The 12,574-nt window shown below is 46.4% G+C and overlaps 1 protein-coding gene across 1 annotated transcript; it reads left to right on the top strand.

Moving 5' to 3' along the window:
- Positions 1 to 10,632: 10,632 nt before the first annotated feature.
- CG33772 (uncharacterized protein) lies at positions 10,633 to 11,303 on the top strand (the record flags this gene model as incomplete). Its single annotated transcript, NM_001031975.4, has 3 exons — positions 10,633 to 10,707; positions 10,762 to 11,085; positions 11,145 to 11,303. The coding sequence occupies 3 exons, from the start codon at positions 10,633 to 10,635 to the stop codon at positions 11,301 to 11,303; spliced, it is 558 nt and encodes a 185-aa protein (NP_001027146.4).
- Positions 11,304 to 12,574: the final 1,271 nt, after the last annotated feature.

Below are 12,574 nucleotides of genomic sequence, written 5' to 3'. Positions count from 1 at the left end.
TTACAGATTAGTAATGCAAAATTATGCGCAATTTTCACATCGTTCGCCGCCTTATCCTCCGACTCCCAATTCGCTCCGTGAATCCTCCATTTTTCCCATTAATCCGCAAGGAGTTTGAAGAGCTACTCCTTGAAGACACTGACTATTCGGGCATGAAATTAACAACGATCTTGAAAATATTGCCAAATGCAAAAATACTGCTCTCGGTCTCGTATTTAGATTGCACGGGTTGGAGCTGTAGGGACACCGCACCGAAATGGCAGATGTCTGCAGACAAAAGTCTTTAGGTATTTAAATAAATTCAACTTAAGTGCAACCCTCGATTTATGACTACTGTGGGTGGTATCGTAGTTTCCGTCGATGAAAGGCTGCAGCTGCAGGTTCGGTCCATTGCAGACCGGAGATCCGAAGACTTTCATTGTTAACAATTAAAATGAAGGTAACCTCCGCTGCATCTCCCCCCTAATCTTTTCTAACTACTCCGAGATGAAATCACATTTCTGTAATTGTAAAATCAAATCATATCTCATATATTGCACGGAAAGTATTTATACCACTCCACTCCTCTGCGGGCAATTGTGTGGCTGACTGGCAGAAAAATGAACTTGTTAGGACGCAGCCAGCCAAGTCGCCTCGGGGTGCAGTTTGGATGATTTTATTCCACTTCTCGATTTTTATATTGCAAGAGCTCGTCCTTTCTGGCCAAATGTAAAATTGTTGTTTGTGCTTGGCATTGTTAAGGCCGTTGTTGTTGCCAGTGTTGTGCGGAGCTCAAGCTGCCGCACTTGAGTGCTCCTTCATGGCAACATATGCGAAAAAATTGACCACCTCCAGTGGACTCTTCTACAGGAAAACCAGGACCTCCTTGACCGGGCGGTCGCTCCGGAAAAGGTGTAGTCCAGCAGCCGGCGAAGCGGAGTCATAAACTAAATAAGCTGAGCTGAGTGATTGGATTGGATTGGATCGGAAGAGGGCTTCGGAGATGGCCATGTAATTGCTGGCAGGAATTGGGAATCCTTCGGTTCACTTGGATCCGCTTAAAGAGCATTCGTGAGGCTTTAATGAGAGACAAAGGAAGTGCATTCTCCCCTGGGAGCTTTGGGAACTTGAGCAGCTGTCAAAAAACTTGTCTCGCTCCAAATCGAATTAAGTTCAATTATAAATCCGACGATGGAAGGAGACCTCTGAAGGTTGAAAGGGCTAAACCAGTCGATGAGACACTGTCACAGTTTTTTGCCGATTCTCCGCAGCTGAAAATGGAAGTCGACTCCACCATGTGAAACACTTTTCGAGCCCAGCAGCAGACAGGATGCAAGCTCACATGGCCGGGAAGTGCGAAAATGTGTGAAAACATTTTTGATTCATTAAAAATTTAAAAAGTTCAAAGTGTTTTGCAGACGGTGTATGTTTGGGGGTTGGAACTGGGGACTGGGTCCGCCAACCGGATTTGTTTTGAAGCTCTTCTTTTAATGTAGTGTATGGTTAGCCTGCTCGGTGGATCATCGACCGCTCTTTTAAACGAATGTGGTCATTGAATTAGAGTCCTCTCCCATTTCGCTTACAGTTATCGCCTCAGTTCACCGTAAAAACTGCACGTCATCGAGTAGCACAACCAGGAAGGCTTTTAGCATCTGTGACAACTGTGGCCGGAAAGGATTTTTGAAATTCCCAAATATATTAAGAAGCAGCCAAATTCAGCTCTGCATGGGGGCGAACACAGCTTGCCACCAGGGCGGAAAACAAGGAGTACGTTGGCTTTGATCTGGCTGAGATTTTCGGCTTGTACTCAAACGAAGAGCAGTCGAGCGTCAATAAGCGCACCTGCGTACATCAAGACGTATCTCCGATGCCGTCCTAAGAGGACAGGTCCTGTTCCCGGGCCCAAGGACTTCAGCAGGGAGGGGGGGGGGGGGTCAGATGCTCAATTGCGGTCTGAGGACCACTGTGCATCGTCGTCCTCGTGCTCGATGGGCGTGTAAGCAGCGAGTGAGCGAATGAATGACTGAATACCCATTCAGGACAGGGCGTTGTAACACTCAGAGCCCTGTCCTTTTTTCGCTCCCTTCAATGCTGCGAGGGGGCATGGCTGGGAGCTGGGGAAGGGACTCGGGCAGTGAAGCATGCGACAAAACGATAAACACATTGCGGGCTCTGCATTGTAATCACTTTGACATTTATGCATATCAAGCAAAAGGACGAAAGGACGACTTTGGTAGCGTCATCGTCTCTGTCCTACTGCTTGTCATCTTCAACTTGTCTCCATTCGAATGTAACGCTTTTAATGATGTCCAAATATATCGGCTCAGCTTGGGTATATTTTCATGCTGGTCTGATTTTCTTTTCATTTTAAATGCAAATGAAATGAACAAGAATTCGCAGCGAGCTGAGGAGTATCTGATAGATTAAGTCTCCCTGCCGATTATTTTTTAGAGCAGTTGCAAAATAAAAACTTCAAAGGGAGCTCAGCAGATTTATTATTTTTGCGAATCGGCCTTTTCATTTTGTTTAGTCAGTGAACGTTTTTAATAGGCGACGAATGGCATACGATTGGATAAAAGGAAGTGGGAACTTAAGGTGGCTGGGACTCCACCTGAAGAACTATTGCTCCAAGTGTCGGTGCGGAGATGTCTAACACAATGATGCGCCACTAAAACAATGTAATGAAATAATTTCCATAGCTGGAATGATAACAATATATCAAGCAGACACGATAGCAACATTAAGGCTGCTCCCCAAGCAAACAAAACAAGGAGGCGACGGCAAATGGTGGCTTTTGTCGCGGCTGGCTTGACAATTTTCCGAACAGAATTCTGTGGCTTGTCGCGGAGGCGGGATGAAGGATGAAGTCTCAGGCACATGCTGCCGGCTAAAAAACCAATTTGTTGTGCGCTATGGTACAATTTAACGGCATTTGATTCTCCAAATTGCGTGGATGCATTCGAAACAGAGAATCAAGAACCAGAAGTGGCGGCGCTACCCCTTCTCGTTGGCTAATTGCCTGCGCTCTCCATGCTGAACACGTGGAGATCTTCTGAATTTTTATTGCGAAACTTTGCTCAAGCCGAACTTTGGTCATAAAGCAACTTGGTTTTGAACTGGGGCTGCAAAGAATTCCATTTGTAATGTTGTCCAAAGTCATTTGCCCATGTTAATTCATTAATTCAGCCCCAACACAAGCCACCCACTGTCTTAGCGAGGCATTGATGCTAATTGCCATTTCAAAGCCGCTTTACAGCCGGGAGCTAAAGGCCACTCGGACTATCCTTAGAAGTAAAAGTTAAAATCATCGTAGTACGTATACGCCGCGTAGGATACAGAAAGTAATTCCCTGGCGCATTGCTTTCGCAATTAGGCTTGCCCTCGCCCTCCACATCAATTCCTTGTGCCTTTCCCTCGCGCGGTTTATTTAATACGCCATCATCGGTGGTCGACAACGGTGGGTACAGTGGTTTTCTTTCTTTGGGAGTAAAGAACAGAAATGTTATGATTTTCCATTAAATATGTTATGGAAATTCTAATTAAAAATATTTAGATAAAGTGAAGCGTGACATATTCGAAACAATATGTTTCCCTAAAATTCTACATTATTTGATGCTAAATACTTCAAAGTTTTTAATAACTAGTGGCTTATGTAAAACGCTGTCCGTATTATACGTTATGAAAATTGTATCATGTAGGTGGTACATCCTGTCATCAGCTGGTACGCGCAGAAAAGCGCATTTTATGCGAGTTCCACGGCGTGTGCCCTTTGATTTTGTGCTGATTTTAGCGCTTTTGTAATTGGAAAAACGTTTCGTATATAGAATGAAATCAATCAAGTGTGGCAGGGCGCACACTATCCTCAGACTGCAGATGGGAATTACCACCCCGGCTCGTCCTTATGTCGGTCTATCATCCGAATCTGTTGAAATTGAGTGAGGAAAAAGGAAACTTCATTTTGGTTCTTTTTATCTCTGGCCACAGTTGATTTCCTTCGCTGAGCAGGCTTTCGATTTGGCCTTTCTTCAATTTTTTCAGTTGTGGCGTCGGTGGTGCTAAATTAATTCGACTGCTTTGTTCTTTGTTCCAGCCCACACACACTGTGCAGTCCTTTGTGCGCATTTGGATGCTGTTATAAATATTAATGAACTCCGCTTGAAAAAGAGGCGGCGTGCAATTTATTGGCATAGTTTTTGAATCGGGCTCCGGCAGTCCGAGAATTTTGGGATGTAACGAGATTGGCTGCGTTAATTGCTGCAAAAAGTTGTAATTACCGCTTGAAATATGTTTTCCTGCTGCGCTGCTATGCCAATTCAAGTTTTTAGATTTCCTTGGCCCGAACTTAGTTGAAACAACTACTTGGGCGCAAACCAAAACTTTGCTTTTCTGGCTTAAGCATTTTTAATGATTGTGTGGGCCGCAAAACATTCCAAAAAAGAACAATAAAACTATGTCAGCGCCCAAACACCGGGCCTGCATGCAAAAGCAGTCGAAAATTGTCTTCAAAATGAAAGCGAAATGTGAGCGCATTTTAATAAAACATATGCGGTGCCGTGCCCCCTTCTTCCAGACTCTCCAGCGGCAAAGGACTCCAGAGCTGTGCTGCCTGTCGCTTGCCAATAACTCTCGCACTATCTTGAGAAGGGACGAAGGACGAGGACGAGGGCGAGGGTGATGGTGAGGTTCGAGGGACGAGGGACCGACCTCATCGCTTGCTGGAAAAGTACAGACAAAGCCGCAGTCACAGTTCGCTATTGCGGTTGAGTTATGGGCGGGCCCGTTCGGAGGGCGCACTGCCACGCCCACAGACGTGGCCATAGCACTCTGGTGGGCGCTCAAAATGTGCAAGCGACACACAACATTTAGGAATATGTAGCACGCTTTTAGGCGGCACAGCCAGAGGCTCCTAGCAAAGAAAAACAACATTTTGCGGCCAACATTAAGCCCAACAGAAGTGGGCAGCAGGATGGTGATGTGGCAACAACAATGAACCGAAATGAAATGAACTAAAATAGAGTGGCATAGAATAACTTGGCCGAAATGCGACAAGAAAATTGTATTACAACAATGGAAAACGATTGTGGTGAAAAGTACAATAAAATGTCGCTAAATTAGACATGAAGACAACCGCAGTTAAAGGGGCGAAGGAGCCGCAAGTGTCGTCTACGAAAATCATGGGTGGGCATTTCGAGTTGGAACACTTGGCTTCAAGGGATAAGTGGAGGGCTGGCCAACTTACTGAGCTCTGTGGATGCAACTTAAAATATGTGAATAGTTTCTATATGGGAAAAGCGCCCTTCTATTTGATAAGCTTAAAATTTCATGGCATGTACAGTCTTATGTGAAATGTATTATATGAGCATAATTTGAAAGAAATTAAACGATTACAAGCCAGTGGTCAGACTGGCACTTTTCATCTCCTGTCCTGATATGTACATATTTGCGCTGTTGTTGGCACGGCTATCAATGCAATCGTTTATTAAATTAAACTGCTATGGAGAAAGCCCAACCAAACCTTCTAAAGCATTTGTGATCGCCACCCAACTGCTTGGAAATTAAAGCCGCAGTCACGTGCACCATTCAAAAACAATGTATTGAGACCGAAAGAAATATGTATAGGTGCGAAAGGGCAAAGTGTCTGTCAGTTATCTTATTAGGCTGAATGAACGAAATGAATGAATAACGAAACTCTTTCGGGGCGGCCAATCCTCTCGCAGTTGTAGAAAGTGTCCAGGGGCTGAAATTATGCGATTATCGCGACATTAAGGCGAGAGAATAAGACCCACGCAAGCCGCTTAAAATGCTATCAAAGCCGTATTGGTCGAGGGCTTCTGTCTGGGTCGAGCTCCTCGTGTTGCTCTTCCACAGCCCTCCTCCTCCTCCAGCTGTGCCGCTATCCTTCTGAACTGACAACACAATGCTCGATGACGACGGAAAAGTCGTCGAGCCAGACGGAGAGGCGACAGGACACAATACTGCCATCGCACTCCTACTCCTACTGGGACTCTCACTTCAATACTTTGTGTGAAATAATTGCTAGGAATTTTCACGCGTATTTCCGCCTTTGCCTTCCGCCAGGATGAAGGCAGGCAGGCAGACCTTAGAGTCCTGGCATCGACTTCCTAGCCAGGGCACTAAAATTTCACAGCAATTTTCAGCTCACCTGCGCGCAAAGTATTTCCACAGCTCGTTCCGTTCGTCGCTGCGATTTTAACAATTTTATTAAATTGAATTTATATCATTTACACGCTTGTCGACTTCAAGTCTGCCTGGGACCGGTGGCCTCCATCTGCTCCTCCCCTTGTCGCCGTTTAATTCCGCGCTTTCGTTTTATGTGGCATTTCTGCTGGATGTACTCGCGTAATACGGGGGAAGAGGATATTTTTTATAGGCATGTCGAGGCTTTTGGCAATTTTTGCTTTCATGATTATTGATGCGGGTGAAATTTAATTGGTCGCCCAGCTTCCCGGCTCCTTATTAGACAATATTTTTCCAGGCTAACGACTAGCCGTCGCTTCCTGGCACATTAGACCACTTGAGTCGAGTTGCGGCGATGGGAATACTTTTGAGCTCTGGGGGAATGCCAATTTGCTCGGCAATGATCTGCTCCTGCGGAAGCAATTCATTTGACCGCTATCAAAAGAATTTTTAGCTCGAAAACTTTAGAGGAGTTGCCACGTATGTCTACGCCAAAAATTTGTTTAAATAAAGGAAAACTTTTCTTATTTCGCGCAGGGCTCTTTCTTTCTATCCAGGAAAGAAAACGAGTGCGCAACAACAAACAAATAAGCGGCAAAGAAAACTTCGACGCCGATACAATTTCGTAAAATGTCGAAAGCTGTGATTGCGTGGCAGTCAAGCCAGCAAGAAAGCAGGGCTAACTCCTCCTGCTCGTTTGGCACTGAGATGCTATTCTGGCCCGGCACGCCCCTCCAAACAAACGAAACTGCTTCAGCGCCCAACTTTGAGGCAAATGTAAATACTTTTCCTCGCAAATATTATCACAATTCCACGCGGCTGCTGCCAGAGACACTAAATAAACTGTTGGCTTGGGTCGCAGCCGAAAAGTAAGCAGCAGGAAATATCCTGCAATTGCAATCAGTGCGGGATGTGATGGGAATGGGTTATGGGAGCTGGGCGGTATTCATAACCTGGCAAAGTGGCATCAAAGAGCATGACCTGGGTAAATCATCATGTATTCGATAAGCTGTGCCATCGATAAAGTCCCAAATTGAGCCATTATGGCAGCCACTGGGCACGTTGGCTTAAGCCAGCTATATCCCATTTCCATGCACAATTAACCAGCGTAATGTGACGGACAAATTAGCCAAAATCCCCTCCCCGCTTGCAAGCGATCCATGTGCACACACTGGAGGCGCATAAAAATTGATGTCCTCGAATATTGCGCATACGCCGCGTGGCACGGCTCTGCATAGCGATAAACTTCAAGTGCCCTGCAATGGACGACCACATGGCCATCGTTTGGACGGACAATGACTAGAACATGGTCCGCCGCATCCACATCCACATCCGCATTTGCATGCGCATCGATTGTCATCGAGAAGGGGTTAAAAGTTCGGGGTCGCGGAATCGGGTCCTCAATTCCGATGGCTGTCTGAGGCGACGCGTTGCCATATTAATTTGGTTAATGATGAAACTGAATCAGCGTTTTAAACGAGCCACTGCACAATGGCGTGCTTTGCCCTTCTGCTGCTCCTACTCCTCTGGCTGTTCCTGGCTGCTGCGGATGCTTTTCTGGCCATGGCCGCGTTGCTGTGTCGCATAAATGGCCCAGCGTGCAAATAAATTAGCTGCGGCTTTCTTTCGCATCTCGACCACTGGCCATAAAGTGTTCATTCTCGGCGATTTTTTGTGCATCCGCAGAGTCGCATCCTCTGTTGACTTGAATTCAAGGCAATTTTATCGTTGGAGACTTTAATTAATAATTGCTTAGCGGGTAACCTCGCACGTCCTTAAAGCTATGAACTCTTAAAGCCCTCTTATGCTACATTGCTTCACCATTGCAACGCAGTGTCCGAAAAATTGCTCAATTATTCAAACGAATTTCACGCATTTAATTGTGTAAATTTAGTCAGGCATGGCAGGCTCAACCCCTAGGACTCCCCCCCCCCTCCAGGACTCCTCGACTGCCCACCACCCATCGCCCACCGTTCGATGTCTGTGCAGTCCGAGTGGGGCTTGATGTGCGTCGGCTAACGGTACGTAACGTCATAATCACCCCGAAGCGCACGTAATTGGCCAATCAATTGTGTCATTGTTCGCATTTATTACGCGGCCTCCGACTGTTTCGGACTCCGACTGTGACCCTCACAACGATTCCGATTCTGGTTCTGATTCCGACACGGACTTGGGGTCTGTCTGGGTCTCGGCCCGCCGTGATTTATGTGGGAGTTTGGGGCGGTCCGGAACAGGCCAGGGTCCAGCCAAGGCATAGGCCTAGCATGCGGAAAGTTAAGAAAAGCGAGACTGCAACAGCAGTTTCCATGCAGTTTTTGTTTCGCTCTGCTGTGGTTTTCTTCCCGCTTCTTTTTCATTTTTTCAGCTGTAACTTTTTAACAAATGCACAAAACGAATGACAACTTCTGGTTCCGGTGGGGGAAACGCGGGTGCTATTTGTATGAAGTAGAAGGGCGGGTCTACTGCCGGCTGTCACTGCGAAAAATTACATGCCTTGCGCAAAAGTTTTGCCTCTTCATTATTCTAACATCAAGTCGACACGAGTTGCGGTTTTTGCAATTTTTCTTCGCCGCATTCCCTCCAAGGAATTTGTGCACAGTCAGACAAAGTGTGAAGCGAGGCACAAAACTTCTTCTGGAGAAGAAGCTCCCGCTCCTTGGGCGCACATGCTGCCAACTCGGAGTCAGCGCCTCAGACACCCAGTGAACAGGAACCGCCGTCCGGGTACAGGAACAGGGGTGGAAATTATACGCTGCATTTTAATCACAATTCAAATCAACGATGATTCTTGTCTTTATTCCGAGCGCCGGCTGCTCTTTGCCACGACTTTTTCTACGTGTATGGTAACGCTCCAAAGTGGAAGTCAGCGGGGATTGCGACTCGGGCTGGTGGCAATTATTCAGAGTCCTCTCTTGATTCATTATTGACTCCCTGTGAGTCGGTTAAAGTCATTGTCATGATCCCATGTGGATCAGGCCAGTGCACAATGCGTGCTTAACTCCCCAAATGACCCTAATTTGGAAAACGAAATACTGTGTAATACGTGTAGCTCTTCCGATTCATTTGCAATTATCCATGTTGTTCAAATTTCTTTGCGCGTAAACATTTGCAAGGGAAATTGAGCATACCATTGTTGTGTTACGAAATCGAGAAAATGGTTTTAATGGCGTTGAAATCACTGGCCAAACGGATAGCCTATCATTTATTCACTGTAACTTTAACGGCTCTATTGTTCATGAAGGCATGTGCACCTTTGGTTCGATATCAAACTTTTGTCCGACATTTTGCGGGTGATTTATTAATGTGCAGGCCAATTTGCCAGCCTTTGACAGATGGCGATAAGCGCCGACCAAGAGCAGCAAAAAAGCATCTGAGAAAATGGGAACTGCCAATATGAGGCAAAATCAATGACAGTTGCAGTTCGAAAAAGTTTGCCGGTTCCAAGACCGAGCCAGACGGAACACCAAGTCCCCTCGATCGTATCGTATGCGGCAATTAGCATTTTGTGGCATGTTGCAACAATAATTTAAGCTGTTACAGAGAAAACTCGGAAAAAACCGAGGTCTTCCAGCAAAAGATAGGAGGAAGCGGAAAAAAAAATTATTTGATTATCCTGCGGCCATGCGCCGTCACAATTTCGCAGACTGCCCGCCGAGCGTGTCGGCTCAGTCCAGCCGGCTCCGAGCCCGTGTGTCCTTGTGTCCTCGTGTCCTGGTGTCCGGGTCTTGGTGTTCTGCAGCAGTGCCATGAAAGTGCCACATCAGCGAAAGTCTGTTAACTTCCGGTTTATGGTTGCAGCAGCTTATGGAGTCATTTCCGCCCGCACCTCCCAGTGCTTTCGGGTGCCCATTCATTCGGCTCAGCCGACAGGACACGGCAGCCAGCTGGCGGTGCCCGCAGACCATTCTATTAAATCATCATTTTGCTCCTCCCTCAGCTCCTCGGACATCCTAGGGCGCACTGCGCTTGCGGTAATTTCATCCTACTTTTTTCGGCTGCAAGTGCTTCCTTTAGATTTATAATTAAGATTTGGTTAGCAGCAAATAGCGGCCCTTTTTGAATTTATGCTGCCTTGTCGGGCAGGCAACTGCAGCTGCCCGTTAAGCGGTAATTTATCATATTTTTAGCGTCGTTTCCTAGCGAATTATATGGGCAGCACGGGATGCAAAGGGCGTTGGGTGGAGCTGAGTGGGTTGGGTAAACTTTTAAACAATCCTGCAATTTAATTACGCCGAGAATCCTGGCTCGAGAGCCACCTGTGTGGATCTACGGTTTGATTAGCGACGCACGGACTTTTTTCCGATATCGAATTCCGACATGGGTAGATCAAAAAATGAGCGGTTCCGCAAATGGAAAACTGATGGGGTTTTAATGGCTTTATCACTAACAAAGCTCTGAGGAGCGTGAGTTTAAATCAAATTTAGTCAGCGCAATATTGGTGTTCCATATCAAACAATGTTGCTCATCCGCAGAGTACTTTTATTTGGGATAATACTTTGTTTGGTGAGCAGATTTCTTGAAGGCCAAAAGGTAGGATCTCGCCACATTAGAGCTTCTTACTCTTCGCTTACTACTTTCCCTCAGACCTTAAACTTTTTGCTTTTTCGGAAAATTGTCGCCAACCACAACAGCAAGTACATATCCTTATACGAGGCTGCGATCAGTCAGGACCACACCACGATCAACATTACCCTGAACCTTGCGCGGAACATCACGGCGGATGTATGGCTTAAGGCTACAATAGGACAGCGTGTGTCTAAAAGCGGAGAATCGTACCGGGACGTCTTCACCTACAACGTGAATCTATGCCAGGTGATGGGCAGGGGAAAGGGCATCAGCCTGATCAACTTCTGGATGAACAACATCCTCAGGCAGTCCAATATGCCCCGGAACTGTCCACTCAGGGAGGTACTGTATCTCATCGTTGTAATGAATGAATTACGAGTAGCTTAACTGCCACTTTCCAGGGCAACTACTATATGCGCAACATTCGATCGGAAAAGGAGACTATTCCACGGTTCATTCGCTCTGGCAGCTTTCGCATAGACTCTAGTGTTTATGTTAGGGACTGGAACAGCGTCAATTTGACAGAAACAATCTTCTACGTCGACATAAAAATGAAGTAAGTGGACCCGGGATTCGCTTTTTCAGGAAGGCTGCGCCGATATCAAGTGGCCACATTAAAAGGCAATGAATCATTAAAAAGCTCAAATCTCCACTGGCTAACACAATTTCTCACTTCCAATCGAGTAAACCGTTGCACGTGCATTTCGCATAAATAAATTAATGAGTCCTCCAACAAGGACACGGATATAGCCACCGACACGGACACGGATTTCTGCCCGGAACGTGGCTGGCCGCGCTGCAAGCTGCGATTTATACGAGGGCGCCGTCTAAGCGCAAAATAATTTCAACACTGTCAATAATAGTTTGGGAACATAGTATTTTTCCATCGACAAGTTTGCCCTCGACCGCCCGACGCGTCCTTTGTCCAGGTCCTCTCGACACGTTCGCACGCGCTCCCAAGGATGCCACGGGTACTTTTTCGTCGTATTTCCCATCAATTGCACTTCCGGAATGGAGTGGGAGCAGGGAGCATTTTCTTATATTTGCAGGAGCCCGGCGAAGAACGAGCTTGAGACCAGTGCAGTCGGAGCTGATTTAAAACAAATGCAGGGGCAATCCGGGCGAGCTGGGGGCACGGTGAGGAAAACTGAAGAAGTGAAGTCGTGTACTCAAGGAAATTGCCATCATTATACTTGTCGCAGTTGCTGAGCTTTGTCTTAAATAACGTTTAATGTTTGTTTGCCATGAAATTGATTTACAAAGGGGCATCGCATTGGCCGCCCAAAAGCCACTCGGTGGGACTTATGAGATTTAAACAAAGCAGGATGGGTTTTCTACAAATTAAATCATCTGCAAGCCATTCTTCTCCTGTATTCAAAGGCCCCCAATTACATGGCTGGATGGGCGGTTGAACTAATTAGGCCAGAGCTCACCTGGCTCTCACTCGTCCTCTGGTCCACACTCATTAGTCATCAGACATGCCTGCGGGGTTGTCAGGGCCAGAATTCGAGTGAGGGCGGATAAATCGGGGGATGCGTTTTAGAGGGAGCAATCATCACCACACACCACACATCGTATAATTATACCAGCGGGAATCCGAACAAATTGGCGAGCATGAGGCCTGGGGCGAATCATTTTGGATGTGCCTCGGCCAGCAATTAGGAAGCAATAAAGATAAACGCTCCAAGGGCAAGTCACACGTTAAGCAGAACGTAGGGAAACGATTCTAAAGTTACCAATTTCTTTTTTCACCATTCTCTTTACAACTTCTTTGCTGTATGCGACATCTGCGCTCCCAGTGTGACAGCAAGGACATTAGAGCCAAATTGAA

Source organism: Drosophila melanogaster, chromosome 3L (genome assembly GCF_000001215.4).
Source record: "Drosophila melanogaster chromosome 3L".
Lineage (NCBI taxonomy): Eukaryota > Metazoa > Arthropoda > Insecta > Diptera > Drosophilidae > Drosophila > Drosophila melanogaster.
The sequence above is the reverse complement of the archived record's forward strand: the minus strand, read 5'-3'. Positions and strand labels throughout refer to the sequence as shown.